Source organism: Equus asinus, chromosome 18 (genome assembly GCF_041296235.1).
Source record: "Equus asinus isolate D_3611 breed Donkey chromosome 18, EquAss-T2T_v2, whole genome shotgun sequence".
Lineage (NCBI taxonomy): Eukaryota > Metazoa > Chordata > Mammalia > Perissodactyla > Equidae > Equus > Equus asinus.
Window position 1 is genome coordinate 42,100,928 of NC_091807.1, and position 19,124 is coordinate 42,120,051.

General features: G+C 40.3%; 1 protein-coding gene across 16 annotated transcripts in view; it reads left to right on the forward strand.

Annotated features, from left to right (window-relative positions):
• DIP2A (disco interacting protein 2 homolog A) overlaps window positions 1-19,124 on the forward strand; it is a 142,555-nt gene that overhangs the window by 38,466 nt on the left and 84,965 nt on the right. For 6 of the 16 annotated variants that reach the window (XM_070489120.1, XM_044751129.2, XM_070489122.1 and 3 more), the window contains exons 2-6: window positions 1,624-1,695; window positions 7,329-7,448; window positions 11,543-11,662; window positions 13,106-13,315; window positions 17,319-17,450. In XM_070489120.1, coding sequence (XP_070345221.1) covers window positions 1,624-1,695; window positions 7,329-7,448; window positions 11,543-11,662; window positions 13,106-13,315; window positions 17,319-17,450 — 654 coding nt within the window. The remainder of the gene's footprint in view (window positions 1-1,623; window positions 1,696-7,328; window positions 7,449-11,542; window positions 11,663-13,105; window positions 13,316-17,318; window positions 17,451-19,124) is intronic. The other 10 variants (XM_070489121.1, XM_044751130.2, XM_070489127.1 and 7 more) reach the window with 5 other exon arrangements.

Here is a 19,124-nt window from a genome sequence, read left to right on the forward strand (position 1 = left end):
GCCACTGCAGTCAGCAGTGGATTAGGTATCCTCACTGCATCACGGATGGGTTGATCTTAAAAATTCAGTGCTTGGTGAAAAAAAATAGACGATAGCGTGAGATTTATAATGTAATGTTATTCAGGTAAAGTAAAAATACATGGACACAAAGCAGTATACATTCTGCAGAACATAGTCAAATTAAAAGTCACTAAATGCAATAGAATAGTGTTCCTGTGGGGGTGGCGGGGAAATAAGGTGGGGACAGAGGGATAAATAAAGGAAAGGATAGATGAGACTGAATGAGAGAGGCTCTGTGGGGAGGGGCCTGACTGAACGAGCTGTTGTCAAAGTGGAAGCTCTGTGCAGAGGGCAGGGTGCTTGAGGCCACCAGCACTGTGTGGTAGCCTGGCCTGGACCCAAAGCAACTCATGCTTGGCTGGCAGGAGGACCCACTGCTTCCCTGACCTCAGACTCCTCTTCTCTAGGATGGCATATTAATGCCTACCCAGAGACTTTCTGTGAGGCTTAATTTAGATGTCAGGCATTCAAAGGTGTTGGCTGTTTGACACAACAAATGCTGCGGTCAAGTTTATCTAAAGGAAATACTTGGTGAAGCACTCAACAAGTGATAGCAGCCTGTATCTTCTGATTGCCAGCAGCTTGACCCTTTGCTTATTTATTTGGGGTGAGGGAGAGGGGAGAGTGGGGAAGGGGTGAGGAGGGCTTGCAAAACACTGAAAGCTTTCTGTTGAACACGGTTCACCCAAGGAGCAAGCTACTAGTGGGAATTGTAATATGTATTTTCATTCTAAATAAAGTCTCCAAAACACGACAGATCACTGTGAGCACTCGGAGCTCTGTCTAGAAACCAAATGATGTCCTTAGATGGACAAGTATTTCCTTGAAGATACATTTCCTATCTTGTTCCTAGATGGTTTAATTAGTTTTTAGGCTGTTCTTTATGATAATTTATCAGGACACCTGTCCTTTTTCCTGAGTCTTTGCCCAGGGACACTGCATGGGCTGCTAGGGCTCTTTTTCTGTGGGTCCCTTAATCAGTGGTTCCACAACTTGACCCTGCACAGGAATCATGTAGGGATCTTGGTGAAATGAAGATTCAGACTCTGTCAGTCTGGAGAATGGCCTCAGAGTCTGCATTTTTGCCAAGCTCCTCAGGGATGCTGATCACAGTTGTTAAACATTGAAGTGTTATTTCCATACAGTAAAATTACCCTTTCTGGTATGCAGTTCTGTAAGTTTTTAACAAATGCGTACAATTGTAGAACACCACCACAATTAAAACATAGAACAGCTTCATTACCCCCCAGAATTCCCTTGTACCCCTTCATGGTCTGCCCTTCCCTCACTTCCATTTTGAAGGGACTCACTAGCCTTTGAGTCTGGCTTCTTTCACTTAGCAATAGGCATATCAGATCTATGCAAATTGTTGTTTAGATCAATAGTTTGTTCCTTTTTACTGGTGAATAGTATGCCACTGTATGGATGCATCATAGTTTGTTTATCCAGTCACCAGTTGAAGGACATTAGTCTTTCCAGTTTTTCCATTATGAATTAATTTTTAATTCAAAAATTTTGAAACATTAGAAGAAATTTAATTCTCTTTTTCCATTGTTGTTTTAGGTGACATCACTCAAAAAGGATATGAAAAGAAAAGGGCAAAGCTTCTTGCACGTTATATACCACTTATTCAAGGTAAGGTCAACACACTCAAGTGTTTTGTAACAATTATATTGTCTCATAAAACTTGATTAAAAATTGATTGTAGAGTTTAACGTTTGTATGTTTCATATTTTATTAAGAAGGATTGGGCAAATGATGTGTCTAATATTAAATAATAAAATCCAAAGGCATAGATTATAATTTAAAGCTCTGGTTTGGTATAGATCTCATTCCCAAATAGGATTTATTTTATTTTTGTAATTATAGAACATGATTTTTTTTTTTTTTAAGATTTTATTTTTTCCTTTTTCTCCCCAAAGCCCCCCAGTACATAGTTGTGTATTCTTCGTTGTGGGTTCTTCTAGTTGTGGCATGTGGGATGCTGCCTCAGCGTGGTCTGATGAGCAGTGCCATGTCCGCGCCCAGGATTCGAACTAACGAAACACTGGGCCGCCTGCTGCGGAGTGCGCGAACTTAACCACTCGGCCACGGGGCCAGCCCCTAGAACATGATTATTTTTATAATTATTGTAAGGAACATTGCCTTACTTAGGTTAAGAACAAATATTGTAGAGATGTCAGTTCTTCCCTTCTTAGATTGATCTGTAGAGTCAGCACATTCATCATTTCAACAGATTTTTTTGTATGTGTGGACTTTAACCAGCTAATTCTAAAATTTATATGCAAGTTTAAAGGGCCAAGAGATTCAAAATATGCTGAAAAAAGAGCGAGGATTTGGGGGCCAGCCCAGTGGTGCATTGGTTAAGTTCGCACGTTCCGCTTCTCAGCGGCCCAGAGTTTGTCAGTTCAGATCCCAGGTGCGGACATGGCACTGTTTGGCGGGCCATGCTGTGGTAGCCGTCCCATGTATAAAGTGGAGGAAGATGGGCACAGATGTTAGCTCAGGGCCAGTCTTCCTCAGCAAAAAGAAGAGAATTGGCAGTAGTTAGCTCCAGGCTAATCTTCCTCAAAAAAAAAAGAACAAGGATTTACCGTACCAGCATATGAAGAATTAACATCAAGCTATCATCATTAAGACATCATGGTTTTGGGGCAAGAGTAGACAGCTAGATTAGCAGAGGACATAGAGCCCAGACACAGATGCACACATGTGGAGACTGGGCTTAGTAGAGGCGACATTGCAGGTCATTGTGCTGGCATAGTTCCTTATCTGTATGTAAGACACACAACATTGGACCCAGAAACCAGTTCCAGGTGTATCAAAGGCCTAAATGTGAAAGGCAAAAACCAAAGCACCTTGAGAAGATCATAGAGGAAAACTATCACCATCTTGAGATAGGATTTAAGTCACTAAAGTACCAAGCTGCAACCATAAAGAAAAAGATTGGTAAACTAGACTACATTAAAATTAAGAATTCCTTTTTATCAGAAGTCACCATAAAGAGATTAAAGTGAATCCACACAATGGGACAAGATAACAGAGAACTGGAAAAGAACATAGAAAACAGCACCGTCCAAGAGAACTGCCTGTGATAATGGAGATGTTCTGTAGCTCCGTTGTTCAGTGTAGTAACCACTAACCACATATGGCTGTTGAGCACTTGAAATGTGGCTAGTGTGATGGAGAGACTGAATTTTTGATTTAATTTTAATTAATTTAAACTTAAATAGCCAGAAAGTTCTCCAACATGATAAAAGTCCAGCAGAAAAATGGGCTAAAGACTTGAATAAGTATTTCATAAGAGGAAATTCTGATAGCTAACAAGCAAACAAAAAGATGCTTAATCTCAGTAGTAATCAGAGAAATGCAAATTAAAGCTATAACCTACCTCGGGGTGTTGGAGAGGATTCAGACAGTGGGGAATGTGGACAGCTGGGGCAGTTGAAGAGGTGCAGAGGTGACAGCAGTTCTCCTTCAGGTGCATGCACGCCCTTGAGAAATTCTGTACGTTTGCACCTTATACCTGCCCTGCGCACAGAAATGTTCATTATATCCCTCAACAGCCAAGATCTCAAACGTCCATCAGCAGAATCCATACAGTGGAAATTCATACAGTAGAAATCTTTACAGGGGAATCCGTATAGGGGAATCTGTCCAGAGGAATCCATACAGTGGAAATCTGTACAATGGAAATCCATACAGGGAGATCCAAACAGTGGAAACCTAAAGACCAACATGTGTCTGCAAGGACAAATCTCATAAACATCATGAGGCATGAAAGAAACAATTACAAATGAATATAGCCAAGATAAGTTTAAAAACATGCCAAACTGCACTGTTTAGAAACCCATATGTAGTCGGTAAAGAAAGACAAGGGGATGGTTTTCACTGACGTCAGCACGCTGTTTCCTTGTGGGGTGAGATTGGAGGGGCCAGGGGGCTCCTAAGGCACTTGAGTGTTCAAGCTTAGTAGTGTCGTTGTTACCTTGATTCTTTTCTGTGTAATAATTCGTAAACCATACACATGCTTTATACTGCTTGTATCGGTATGATATATTTTATAATAAATCAACAAAAAGAATATTAAGAAGACTCTTTATATACTGACATTCATTCATCCAAAATAAACCAAAAACAAACTGAGTAAAATTGGAATTGGAGGAAACTACTGAAACGTCTTGAAGCCCATTTGCCAAACATGAACAGCAACTGTCAACCATGCTCTGCAGCATTTCTCTTCCAAGGGTGACGAGACAGGTGTGTTCACTGTGCCTGCTCCTGCACCACTTAATTCTGGTGGCTGCTGCCAATGCAACGAGACGAGACGACGACGAAGGATGAGTAGTGAGACAAAAGACAGCCATCTTCACTTATGGAAGGCATTATTTTATACCTTGAAAGCTCAGGTGACGGCTTACTTACTATTAGAATTAGTAAGAGTTTTTGGTTTATAGAAGACAAATATGCAAGAAATATGCAAGCTTTTCTCTGGCAATATTTCTATTAATGAAAAAACTCTTATTCACGATGATAATAAACTGTCAAACGCTTATTAATACATTTAGCAAGAAAGCCACAGAACCTGCATTTGGATTATAAAATCTTTTTGAAAGAAATAAGTAAGATTCTAAAATATGAAGAAACATACCAATTTCCTAAATGAAAAAGCTTAATATTATAAAACTGGCAGTTTCCAAATTAATGTGTGAACATAATGTAGTCCAATCTGAATACCTGTGGCAGATTTTCTTCCCAAACCTGGGATTGGAAATAGTAACCCATTTGAAGGAGAAGAGTTCTGAGAGTAGCCAATACGGTTTTGAAAAGAATACTTGTAAGAAAATAAACCTGATTATGTAAACTTCATAGTCACAGCAGGAGGGTGTTGGCAGATGGGGCAGAAGACTTAATCAGTGGAAGGGAAGCGGGTCTAGAAACGATTTAGGAGGATTCGAAGGAGGCAGGATTTATTTACTAACTGATGCCATCCCTCTGGAGGCAACAGGGCTGAGATCCTCTTCCTTTCCACCATTAGTGAACATAAACTGCGGAAGGATTAGAGCTCTAAATATGTTTGTAATTATAAAATACTGTTAAATTCAGGAGGATATTTGAATAACCTTTGAGCTGGGGTTACAAGATAGGAGAGCTGGAATTTAGAATGGAAAAGAAAAGCAAGTATGTTTGGTTCTGTAGAAGTGACCACATTTCACAATGACTGAGCTGCCACTAGCTGGGCCGCGGCTCTGGAATGTGTGCATAGTCCAGGGTAGTGTCCCCAGCAGACCAGGGCTTCCTGTGGGTCTTTTAGAGGGACTCATTAGCTGAGTATAATGAATAGAAATTCAAAGAAGAGGAAATTTGGGTGGGCAATAAACATTAAATTATGTTCAACTCCACCAGTAGATATGGAAATGCAAATTAAAGTGAATCATTTTTCTCCTATCAGATTGGCAAAATTCTAAAACTTTTTATAACATCAATGCTGCCAAGGATGTGGGGAAGTGACGCTTTTCTACATTGCTCGTGGGAGTGCGAATCACTCTAACCTTTTTGGAAAGTTATCTCTTGATATCACTTAAAACTAAAAATATACCTTTCCTTTTATCCAGTAATTTCAGATTGGCTTTTGTATCTTTGTTGAATAAATGAATCCATCTCAAAGAATAAAGGCACCTATATTTTGGGAATTAAGTGTAAGGATGTCCATGTGCATATATATTACTTTGCAACATGCCTGTTTATAATCCACAATGAATAAGATTCTATGTATTCTCCATTATGAACTTTAAAGTAGTTCTATCCAGTCGCAAGAAACAAAAAGCCAATAGCAGTACTGATCAGTATTGCTCTAAGCATGTATGTGTATACATGCATATATGCTCAAATTTTGAAGAGTTAAACATTGATTTCCAGACGGAGTGTTCTCATTCTCTAGTGCTACATAACTAACCACCCCAAAATGAGGTACTTCAAACAACAGTGACCCTATGTGTTCTGCTCACAAATCTGCGGTTTAGCCAGGCACTGTGGGTAGCTCCTCCCTGTCTGTGGAGCCAGAGCCCGTGTCCTGTGCGGGCTCCTCAACACAGTTGTGGCGTTGGTGCTGGGAGACTCAGGCAGCCTAGAGCTGGGCTCCTGGGCTGCCTCTGTCCTCTCACGTGTCCTCTCAGTGTGTTGTCACAGAGAGCGAGGTGGGAGCTGTGTTGCATTTCATGACCAGCCTTGGAAGCCACACCACGTCACTTCTGCCACATTGTGTCCGCCAGCAGTCAATGACCCACTGGGTTCGAGGTGGGGGTAGACAGCCTCTTTTCACGGAGTGATGAGGGCTGGAGAAGCCAGTAGGGCTGAAATCCCTGCTGGCCAATCTTATGAGACATCTTGAAACAAAGGCTAAAGTTAAACAGATTGTTTTGATGAAGCACAGCTGAAGGCTTTGATTTGTGTCAGCAAATTAGGACTCAACACCAGGGATTCTCTTTGATGACCCTGCATGCTTGTACCCTGTTCCCTTACTCACCACCCGTTGTCCTGAGGGCCTGTGTGGTCAGGGGCTGTGGATATGAGAGCCGGCGGCCTGGCGACAGAGTGTGCAGAGCCATCCGCAGGTGGGTTTGGAGACAGCACTCAGGCATGCAGGCCGAGGCAGTGGGGCCTGATCTCAGCACTCTGCTCTACAGTTGTCCTTGTTATCTATGCCTCTCATGTCTTTTTCTCCACCGTTCCCCTTCTTTTCTGCCTGTGTCTAAGGGTTACTGGTGACCCCCTAGTGATTGCTTGTGGGCTGTTTCTCACTGAGTTTGCTAACACCATGGACAGTGCCAGGAAAAGGGGCAGGGCCATTTCCGATTCAGGAAATATTTATGATGCAGAAATGCACTTTCAAAGGACCTTCCCTAGAGAGTCTGCCCCGAGTGGCTGCCTGTTGTGCTGATGGGGCCTGTGATGGCTCTGTGATGGTCACCCTTCTTGTGGATGGTGGAGAAGAGATGGTGGATGGAGGCAGGGCTGGGCTGGGCCAGGCGCTGTGGGGAGAAAGAGAGCTCAAAGTGGACATCCACAGCTCTATCTCTGACTTCTAGACTCGGGTCTTCTGGGCTTCGAGGGCCACCACAGGGTACATACGCTTGGATCATTGTTTTTGGTACATGTATGCTGTGTAGCAACATATAAGAAGTTGTTTGTGCTGTTTTAAATGGATTTTTCCATAATTGGAAAAGCAAGTTGTTTAAATAAGAAATTCCTATAAAATTGTGTTTCAGGAGTAGATCCATCTCTACAAGCTGAGAATAGGATCCCTGGGCCCTCACAAACCACGACCACAGTGCCCAAACAGCAGAAGCCTCGGCCCACCAACTCACGGGATGAGCGCTTCCGGTCAGGTAGGGACCAGAGAGGGGGTAGACCTCAACTTTTGGACTCTAAGTCTTCCGGTTTTTTCTTTGCTAAAAATGTCTACTGAAGAAATTATCTTCACTTGAACGATAATGTACCATATCATCATATTCTCCAAGAAAAAATTTAACCTTAATATAACTACAGTATGTTTGAATGTAACCTGTAGTGTAAGTGCTCTCTTCTTGGGGGATGCTTATAAAAGTCTCTGGAGAAATCTTCCTTGCCCCCGATTAGAATAATTTCTTTGGACATTTTTTTTCCATTTTTTTGCCTAGAACTTTGGGGTTGGTATAAGTAATTTTTGTACAGTATGGAGCAGCTTTACTACCATAGATGTTTTAGTATTTTTTGTTTTTCTAATTTTGAAGATTTCCTTCTAATTAGTTTTCTGCCATTCTGTCAGTGCTTTTATCAACGTTTAAATTTGTCTCTGATATTTTATTTAAATTATCAGAATACCCATGGGAAGAATTCATGTTTTAAATTACTAGGTTACATATCAACAACTTTGGAGCACTCTATTTCACCTGTTTAATAACATTTTCACCATTGTGTGATTGTATATTTCCTTTATATTTAAGCTCTTTTGATAAGCCTTTTTTTTAATAAAGAAAAACTTTCAACAGAGATAAAGAAATGGCCATTTTGTTTTAGGAATATCCAAAAAGGATGTTAAGATTTTAGATGTTATGTCAACATGGGAGTGTGATGAACTGATTTGAGAAATTTTTGATCAGATAATTTCTTACCAATTTAATACACATTTAAAAAACTTTGTCACACTGATAATAGTTTCTTTTCTGATTATATAAATAATACATGTAATATAAAATATTACACCAAGTTTAAGGACACCTGAACTCTCTGAGTCCTGAGACAACCACCATGAGCATTTCACTGAGCACCATCTTTTTCAGCCCTCAACGCAAAAACACACACTTGCGTGTATTTGTTCCATGAGTGGGATCACATAAAAAGTTTCCCTCCCCTCCCTTCCTGTCTTGCTCTTTTCCTTACTCCCCATCCTCCTCCAATCCATTTCCATGTAACCCATGTTAACAAGCTGCTTCTGCCCTTGTGAACTTTATTCTAGTTCTAATTCTTTATTTTATGAACACAGACCATTATCATAAATACAGTTTGCTAATATTTTCTCCTAGGCTTTATCTTGTCTTTGCATTCTCTTCAAGTGACTTTTGAAGAGCAGAGGTTTTAATTTTAATGAAGTCCAACGTATCAATTTTTTTTAATGCATAGTGCTTTTGTTCTTGTATCTGAGAAATCTTCACCTAACCCAAAGTCACAAAGATTCTCACCTGTGTCTTCTTCTGTAAGTTTTCTAGTTTTAGGTTTTACCTTAAATAAAATAGGATCTATGATCCATAGTTTAGTTAATTTTAGTATGAGTCCAAGGTGTGGATCAAAGCTTATTTTTTTGCATATGGATATCTGGTTGTCCCCCACCATTTGTGAGGAATACATTGCCTTTGCTCCTTTGTCTGAAAGCAATTGCACATATATGTGTGATTCTATTTCTGGACTCTATTCTGATCTATTGATGTAATTGTCTTTATGACAAAACCATGCTCTCTTAATGATTGTAGCTTAATAATAATTGTTGAAATCAGTATTGTCATTCCACCAAGTTTGTTTTTTATCACTGTTCCCTGGTGTGTAATGTGTCTTTTTTTCCTCTGGCACTTTTAAGATTTTTCTCTTTATAACTGGTTAAGAGTGATTTGATTAGGATGTGCCTTGGCATGGTTTTCTTTATGTTTCTTATGCTTGGGGTTTGTTGAGCTTCTTGGATCTGTTGGTTTATATCTTATTGTGTTGATATTGTCTAGATTTTTAGTTCTGGGTGTTTTTAATCTTTTTGTATGTTTTTATTTGTTTCTAAGACAGCAATAAAGTTTAAAGTGTGTGCTCACAGTCACTGCCATATCTGTTGCTGTTGCTCTTGGATTTGTCTCTCTCTCTCGAGCACCTTCCTCCATGAGTGTTTCAGTTGTATGCCTGGGAATATTTTTATTAGACCTTCATGTTCAAGTGATAATTTGGCTGGATACAAAATTCTAGGTTCAACACTTTTCTTCTGACTATGTTGCCTACTTGCATCTAGTGGTTACTATTGAGTTATATCAGTCTATTTCTTGATCCTTCAAGATGATTTACCCTTTCTCTCTGGAAGCTTTTAGAATTGTCTTATTGTCTTTGATGTTGGCAGATTTTATTTTAATACATCTAGATGTGAATTTTTCATTTTTCCTGACTAGCACCCTATGAACCATTTCACTGTAAGTTTTCTAAATGTTTTAAAAACATTTTGTTGGAGAAAAATTTAAACATGTACAAAAGTGGACTTAATAATGTAATAACCCCTCTGGATTCATCATCCGCAGCTCCCAAGCGTGCTCAGTCTTGTACTCATTCATCTTCACCCACCTACTTCCTCTCTTCCCATATGATTTTGAAGCAAATCTCAGAGCTTGTGTTATTTCATTTAGTTGTGATAATATTCCTGGTCTCTGTATCTGAAAAGAATGTATGTTCCTCTAAAAGATAATGTTATTATCACAAAATAAACAATAATTCCTTAATATCAAATATCCACATGTTCGTATGGCTTTTTAAAAAGTTTATTTGGACCCAGGATCCAAATAAGATGTATATATCACTAATGGTTGATAGGTGTTTTTACTGTTTCTTAATTCATGGATTCCCTCCCTCCAGTCTGTGGAAGAACCTGGGCTATGTGTTTGATGGCTCCTCTATGATGTAGTCCTTAGCTCCTCAGCTTCCTAGGCTCCATGAGGGTCAGGTGAGGGTTTTCAGTTGTTCATAAGACTTCTTCAGAGATGGGACTGTGTTCTTCCATCAAGAGGCACAGTACGCCTGATTCTCTCTCTTCCTTGGGGTGCTGGCAGCCAGTGACACTCAGTTCCTCGATCTGTTAATTCATTAAGGTTGCAAAATGGTGAAATGGATTCTGTCATCCGTCCTCATTCATACTGCTGTCAAGAGAAACTTCTCCTCACTTACTACAGGAGATCCAGGATAAATGCTCAATTCTTTTCATTTATTTACTCCTTTCCAAAATAATGGGTTGGGTCACTGGCATCCTTTCATGGCAGCCAATTGATTTTGCTTCCTCTTTTCCTTCCTTTTTCTTTTATCTTGTTTTTTAGTATCGCATTTGATATTCAATCCATTCTAGCACTTATCCGTATTGAGATTCAAACTGTGTCATCCTTAGCCTTTGCAAATGTCTTCCACTCAGCTCCACAGCCTTTGTGTTGTTTGATCCTGTCCTCATTGGCTGTTAGGATAAGATGTTCTAGGCTCATCTGTGCATCTCCTGCCCCGGGCCTAGAATCTGCCATTTCTCAGGGTCCTTTTAGTAAGGATGGAATTTTAAGACTACAGTCTACATACTAGGGATAGTCCTTGCTGTTGGGCTGACTGTTGTTTCTAGACATTTTCGGTGGATAGAGGTAAGACATTCTGTTTAAAGACAAAGTACCACATGCGTCCATACTGATATTTTCCATTCTGATTCAGGACTGCAGAGTTTTCGTCCCTTCTTTTACCTGCATTTGTAGCTCTTCTCTCTTTCCTGAGTATCTGGGTTCCCAGGGATGATAGAATCACACTATCACACCACTCTTCATTTGTGCTACAAACATTGCAGTGTGACGGTGCCCTCACTACCACAAACAGTGTGACAAGGGTTTAAATTTCTTATGCAGTTCTTTTTGTCTTGAGTAGATATCTCTAGAGGAACAGGTTAAACAGTCTAACTGCAGTGTTTTAAGTCATTTGGAATAGTTCATGCCAACAACTAGAGACACATTTAGGTTCATTTTATTTTCAATTTGGGGGATTTCTTTTTTATTTAGTTTTGATTTATAACTATGAAAATATTTACATGGTTCCAAAGTCAAATCTGCAAACAAAGGGATATTTAAAGAAATGTTCCTTTTGTACTCAATGAAAACAAATAAAAACAGGAAGTTCAATTTTATTACTTTGTAACCAGTGTTATGAAAAGTATTTTACTGCTGTTGTTTCTGTGTAGATGTTCACACTGAAGCCGTGCAAGCAGCTTTGGCCAAGTACAAAGAGAGGAAGATGCCTATGCCTTCGAAAAGACGTTCTGTTCTTGTGCATTCGTCTGTGGAAACCTACACCCCTCCAGGTAATGATAAACGATCTCAGGAATGGGTTATGTGGGTGTTTCACAAGCCTGATGTCCTAACATTTGTTTCCCATTGAGTTGGAATATCCTTCTGACCTGTGGTGAGAATTTGGAAAAATTGAAGGTTAAGACTGTTTGTATATGTGCAATATTCCTTACCTGAAAATCCGTAGTCTACATGGTATGACTCTTACCCACAGGGATACTTGCTTTCTACAGATTTCAATTTTTTATTGAGGTGCTATTTGTGTCTTTTAGTAAAGAGAAGAACCTCAAATAAGTGCCTAGTAGAATGCTAAAGTTCCCTGAATTCACGATTTTAAAATTGTTCTCATCTTATTAACTATTATTTACTGTGTTGTTACCAGGCTTTAAATGGGAAAGTATAAGGCTATTTGGAGGGTTTTTTGATTTATTTTGCTATTATTGTTTTGTTGATGTTACCATTAGAAATGAAGATTTATATGGAGCTTCTCTTCACCAGTAATGTGTTTTAATAAACTACACAAGATGTTGATAGTGTTTAGCGACTGCGTTATCTGTGCACTTAACTACTGTTGCCCAACTTATTATTTAAGTCATGAAACTGGTGACATTAGTTTTTGGTTTGATGATATAGTAAAAACGAACACACCAGATTCACAAGATAGTTTAGTGGTTTTGATAACACTTCCTTGCTACAGAAAAAAAGAAGTTTACATTGTTGAAAAAAAATCTTAGAAATGGCTGTCAAGTTATTGTTTTTACTAAATATAACTATAGATACTACCCACTTTTTAAAGAACTTTTTAATAATTGTGAAACCCATAATAAAATGCACAGTTGTACTGACTTAATAGAACCTTAATTCACAGTAAATTTCATTGACTGAGGCTGTTGTATTGGGAAGGAATTCTTTTCAGAGCTCATTCCTGCTTCCCTAACAGGATGCAGGTAGACCCAGCAAGGCCTTGAGGCAGGGCTCTGGGCTGTGGCCCCTGTGGCCACCACTCTGCCCCAGGAGGTGTAGCTTGGCCCTCCCCAGGAATGTCCAGCCGTGTGTGGAGGTGGTGTGGGGCTCAGAGTGGACACCCAGTAGTAATACTGAGTGTTCACTGAGCACTCAACACTTGGGTCTCCTTTGGAACTGGAGACCCCACTGAGGAATGTGCTGAGGCTGGTTAGGAGTTGGGGCTGTCTTTACTGCCAGTGTGTGGTGCCCCGGAAGCTATGTCTTCTGGGGAAGCTGGAGTTGTGAAACCAGTGTCCTGAGTAGGGCCCTTGGATCTTATAGTCGGTCAAATGTAGGCCCTGGTAGGGTGAGGGCAACCACATCTGGGCGCAGCTGTGCAAGTGCACAAAGCATGTCCAGTGCAGGCCTGGGCAACCCAGGTGCCAGTGTGGGAACCACCCGCTCATGGACTTGTCCCTACATCATGCCTGTCGTCGTTATTTTAACCACAGACACGTCGTCTGCCTCAGAAGATGAGGGCTCTTTACGGCGACCCGGGCGACTTGCCTCCACTTCGCTCCAGAGCCATTCCAACGTCGAGCCCTGGCTCGACCGGGTCATTCAGGGCTCGTCCACCTCATCCTCTGCATCCTCCACCTCATCTCACCCGGGAGGGAGACCCGCCGCCACGCTCGCAGGCTCTGCGGCCCACGCCCACATAGGTCAGTAACAGCTGCCATGGCCCCTCCAGGACAGGGGTGCCTCTGCGCTCATCAAGACCCACCTTCTCTTTTTCATCTAGAAAAATGTCTTTCTGGTAACAAAAGTAGTTCTTGATGCTTCTGTGGTCTGGCAGTCCCAGATCCTGTGGCTTGTGGGCCTCCCCTGTGGACCCAGAGAAGTGTGCGGAGTTTCTTGATGTCTTGTCTCCTGCTCTGGAGGGGTGGTCTGGCACAGGTGGCAGGTGCAGGGTGCATGGTCAGTTGGATGTGACCGTGGTTGCTCCTGAGAGTCACTCTTGGCCTGTGGCCTCTACACTGTCTCCCTTTGCTCATTGCTTTGTATGCACAGCTGTGGAGCTGTCAGTTGTCCCTGCTCCTGGGTGGTCCCAAGGCAGGGAGCTGGGGCTGTAGCCATGGTCTGGCTTTTCTTCTTCCACATACCGGATTAAACAACCCTTCAACCTGAAAAGAGATGTCAGTGAAAGCTAAATCATGAAGATACGTATATCTTTTCCAAATCATCTAATCCTTGAAATTATATTAAACTTAGAAAGGAAAATATTGCAAACTTGTCATCATTTGAAATGATATTTTTTAAACAAAAATAGTAGCATAGTTAGTTAGCTGTGTGTGGCTGGCATGCAAAGCCCACATACATTCTCGCACTAGTCCCTTAAAAAAAATGTACTCCTTAGATCGTGCAATCAATATTGTTGAAGCCTCATCTTAACCCCCTCTTTTTTCTAGATATGGATGGAAGACACAACATCAGGTTGATTGTAACTTGCCTGAGATCACACAGCTGGCTTAGTGGTAAAGCCAGGGCTAACACACAGTTTTCTTGATTGTTGTTCATTTTCTTTACTGTTAGTTGCTGTTCTGCTAAAATTGAAATGGTGTACCAGCAGTGCACCCAGGAAGGATGGTGTTTGCAGTGGGGTCCTAGTGAGTGAAACAGTCTTCAGGCAGGCACTGGTGCTGAGCTGCTTTTGTGTAAAATCTTGGTCATTTGGCTGGACTGGGAGTAAATCAGGTGTTTTTAGTAGCCAGCAACTTCTGTCTCAGCGTCCTCTGTGAGCACATCGCTGATGCTCCTCATTTTTTATTTGTTGAGTCAATATACGAAGTCTGCACATTTCTGTTGAGCATTTGTCTTCTGCTGTGATGTAAGTCTTAGGTGAGAACTCATGACTCCTCACTCTGCTTCCTGCACACAGAGAAGCCACCAAGATCCCTAGGGTAACAGGAGAGTCTGGAGGTCGGGCTATCAGGGCTGTGCCAGGCTGCTTGTTTTACAAGAAAAGGACCCTTTGGAAAACAGCCCACCAGATTGTTTTGGTAGCTCTCCTTAGTGTCCTTTGAATGACTAGTGGTTACTGTGCGCCTTTCCTCAAGGAGTTTAGAGTGGATAGCTTGAAAAACAGCTTTTGCACTGTTAAATTTTTTCTCTGTTTGTGACGGTGATTTGACTTATTTGAAATACACAGATATTTCTGGTGTGAGAAAAAGTAGTTTTGGATGTTCTTTTACCTTATTTCTGCTTCTTGAAGCTCTGTTGCAGGTGAGACAGTGTAGTAAAGTAAGCAGAACATTTATAGTTTGAGTATATTAGCCATTGCTGAGCTGTTGTAAATGTTGTTTCCTGGTGGGTTAGAAATAAAAGCATATTTAGCATGACAGATTGGCCACAGTTCAAAATGTTTAACCAGACAGCCCTTGACTTTCAGTGGTTCTGGGCTCTTTTTTTTTTTTTTTTTAAAGATTTTATTATTTCCTTTTTCTCCCCAAAGCCCCCGGTACATAGTTGTATATTCTTCGTTGTGGGTTCTTCTAGTTGTGGCATGTGGGACGCTGCCTCAGCGTGGTCTGATGAGCAGTGCCATGTCCGCGCCCAGGATTCGAACCAACGAAACACTGGGCTGCCTGCAGCGGAGCGCGTGAACTTAACCACTCGGCCACGGGGCCAGCCCCGGTTCTGGGCTCTTTTAACAAAGCACTTAACCGTAAGGCGTGTTTGAGTTAGGTGTTTTCATTCTCTGAAAGGCTCTGGCTGTAAAGATTTACAAGGTGGGTTTTCACCTCCATGGATGGAGGACTCCCAACTTCTGCAGGTGTGGCTTTGACCATCTCTTCTCCCATCCCACTCGGTTGGCCTCACATACACATTGTGTGATTAATTTAACAGTCTTAACTTGGGCTGTATTTAATACCTTACTGTGGATTGTAGCCTTCATATGCTAGATGTTTGCTGATATGATTGACTTGAATTTCTAAATCTGAAAATACTCAATTTCCCTCTCTATATTATAATAATCATCCTAGAGAATTCTTCAGTTTGGGCTAAGGAAGGAAATATAGAAAGAAGAATATATTAGGTAAAAAACTTGAGGTAGAATATATTAGGTAAAGGTAATTTTAAAAATATGTCATTTTCAATTTTGGACTAAGGAAATCAAATACGTAAAACATTTGGACACAAATATAAATACCTATATTTAAAAGCAGTATTTTTAGTTATAGTAGTTCATTTTTATTTTGAATGTAGTTCGTTTATTTTTAAAATAGCTATTTTAAAAAGTGCTTTGTAGTTAAGATTATCATTTATGTCTTTTTTCATGAATACTGTTAAAATCATTTATTCTTTTTGCCAGATTTGGAAGGGTGGAGAGATTTCTTTTTAAACTGAAAGAACTTCGTGATAGGCAGATTTTAAAGTGCTAATTTCATCAACGTTAAGGTTTTTCAAGGGTTGTGAAAACACTGTCTCTAAAGTTAGATTTTTCCAAATGGTGTATTTTGCTATGTAAATAGTGAGTTTGTGTTTTGCTTCCGTATAATTTAATCTCTCTACATAAAAAATTCTTAGTTTGCGTTCTGCCTTGGTTATAAAATGATTCCAAATGATTGGAATTTAAAAATTAAACTCTTGGAGGGGCCAGCCTGGTGATGTAGTGGTTAACTTCGTGCACTCCACTTCGGTGGCCTTGGGGCTGCAGGTTTGGACCCTGGGCGTGGACCTAGCACTGCTCATCAAGCCATGCTGTGGTGGCATCCCACATAAAATAGAGGAAGGTTGGCACAGATGTTAGCTCAGCAACAATCTCCCTCAAGCTAAAAGAGGAAGATTTGCAATAGATGTTAGCTCAGGGCCAATCTGCATCACCAAAAAAATAAAAAAATAAAAAGAAATAAAGTTTTACGGTGCCGTTTGTGATGGCAGGAATATTCATTAGAAATTAAACAGATTATACAGATCTCTACTGACAGAGACTAATGTTGATTCTTACAAGCGGACAAGTGTCTGCACACAGTGTTATGGTGGGATACGGACATGGTGCCTTCCCAGTGGTAGACCTAATTGTAATGATAATGCTGTAGCAACTTACAGTCAGCCAGTGTTCCCAACAGATAAATGTGCCATACACTGAAAATTAAACACAAAGATGGAAAGAGTGATTTTAAACATTTTCTGTATCTAACAGTTTGTCTTTAAATGTGACATTAATACATTCTGCTCTAAGAACTTGATTATAGTCTCTTAATAGTGAGATGTGTTAAACTGGCAGTGGGGGTAGTTTTTATCTCTGTTGATTTATTCTTTGAAGCCAGCATAGGTCTTTTGTCTTCATGACATCCAACATATTTTTTTAGGGAATGGGGGGTAGTTTATAGAAGCCTGGCTATTTTTTTGTAATATAACAAAAAATGGTCCAATAACAATTGATTTTAAATGTCTCTATGCTGTAGTTGGTTGTTCTGGTCTAGATCCCTTTGAGAACTGAACAATGCACACGCACACAGATTTCTACATGCCATGTCTGGGAGTTCATAGTTCACAGGGTCCCAGTGTACGTTGGTCAACTAGAAAAACAAAATCAATCAGAATACTGCATTCCTTGCTTAGAGCTCAGCTAGTGAAGCTTTGGTTGAATGAGGTTGAAATAGCAACTTAATACTCTTTTGAATTAACAGCCACTTTTATTTTGGGTTTGTTTTTCAAAAGCAGATCTGCACTCTGCCCCTCCTGATGTCACCACCGGCCTTGTGGAGCATTCACACTGTGAGCGTCCACAGCTGGCTTCCGTGAGAGGTGTCCCTCGGGGGTACAGCGGGAGCATCCTGGAAACAGCGGGTGGTGAGCATGCCTCTCTCTTTTTCAAACAGCAGAGCACAGGTTCTCTCCTCAGGTACTGAGCTTCGCTTTAGTGGATTTGCTTCAGCAAACCTGAGCCAGTCATCTGTTATCATACTCAGTGCATGTAAACTGAGACCAGTGTGTGCACTGAACATTGCAGAAAGCATCATGTGGAGAAGTAATCAGGAATATCCATGGAATTGGTCAAATGGGGAACATGGAGAGTACGGAGGAAAAGCCTCCAAATTTAAATTGAGTGCAAAGGAGTTTGATCTATAATATTGTAGGAAAACGAGAAGCTGTGGCAAGTTTCTTTGTTTGGCCTCAGTGTGGCCACGTGGAGCAGGTCTCCCTATGAGTGTGCAGCTGGATGCATCAGTAGCGCACTCTCCATCCTCAGCAGCCTGTGAAATCGGCACAACAGCAGTCACGGCTTCTGATGTGCAGGATGGGGATGTCAGCCTGATTTTTATTGTGTCTTCGTTTATACCATTTCCTTTTGGTATAAAGGTATAAGTTTCCAGTGTCTTTATCAAAATCATGTGATGTTTTCTTTCCAGTGTACCAGATTTGAATTGCAGAAAAATCCAGAGGATCTCAGATCTAAGACTTTAACATGTATTTTGATACTTCTAAGTGGTAGGTCAAATTTTGTCAAAGTCTTTCAGCTCCTTGTCCAGGTGCAAAAGGAAAATACTGAGTTAGCACGAAGCAGGCTTTCTCTTGGTTAGATATATTTTTTTAAATTTTATTTATTATTCTTTAAAAAAAATTTAAGAGCTTAGTTGAGGTGTAAGTGACATGTAATCAACTGCGCATATTTAAAGTGTGCAATTTTATAAATTTAAGACATGTATACACCTGTGAAACCACCCCTATAATATCAAGATGGTGAACACACTCAAACAGTCCTAAAAGATTCCTTGTGCCCCTTTGTAATACCTCCCTTCTGCCCTTTTTGGCTTCCCCTCAGGCACCCACTGATTTACTTCCCGACACTAAAGATTAGTTTGTATTTTCTAGAATTTTATATAAATAGAATCATACAGTATTTACTCTTTATTGTCTGGTTTCTGCCACTCTGCATAATTATTTTGAGATTCACTCATGTTTTCATGTGTATCAGTAGTTCATTCCTTTTACTGATGAGTAGTATTTCATTCTATGGATGCACCACAGTCTATCTATTTACCTATTGATGGATATTTTTGTTGTTTCCAGTTTTGGGCTATTACGAATAAAGCTGCTATGAATATTCTTATACCAGCCTTTGTGTGGATATATACTTGCATTTATTTTGGGTCAATACTAGGAATAGAATGGCTGGCTCATATAGTGGGTTTATGTTTAACTTTTTTAAGAAATTGCCAAACTGATTTCCAAAGTGGTTGTACTGTTTCACATTCCTCATCATTGGTGATGAGAGTTCCATTTCCTCCGCATCCTTTCCAACAGATGGTATTGTCAGTTTTTAAATTTTAACCATCCTAATAGATGTTTAGGGGTATCTCATACATCATAGTTTTAATTTGCATCTCCCTGATGACTGATGGTGTTGAGCATCTTTTCATTGGTTATATGCCATCAGTATATCTTTTTAGAAGAATCTGTTCAAATCTTTTGCTTATTTTTTTTTATTAAGATTATGATAGTTAACAACCTTGTGAAATTACA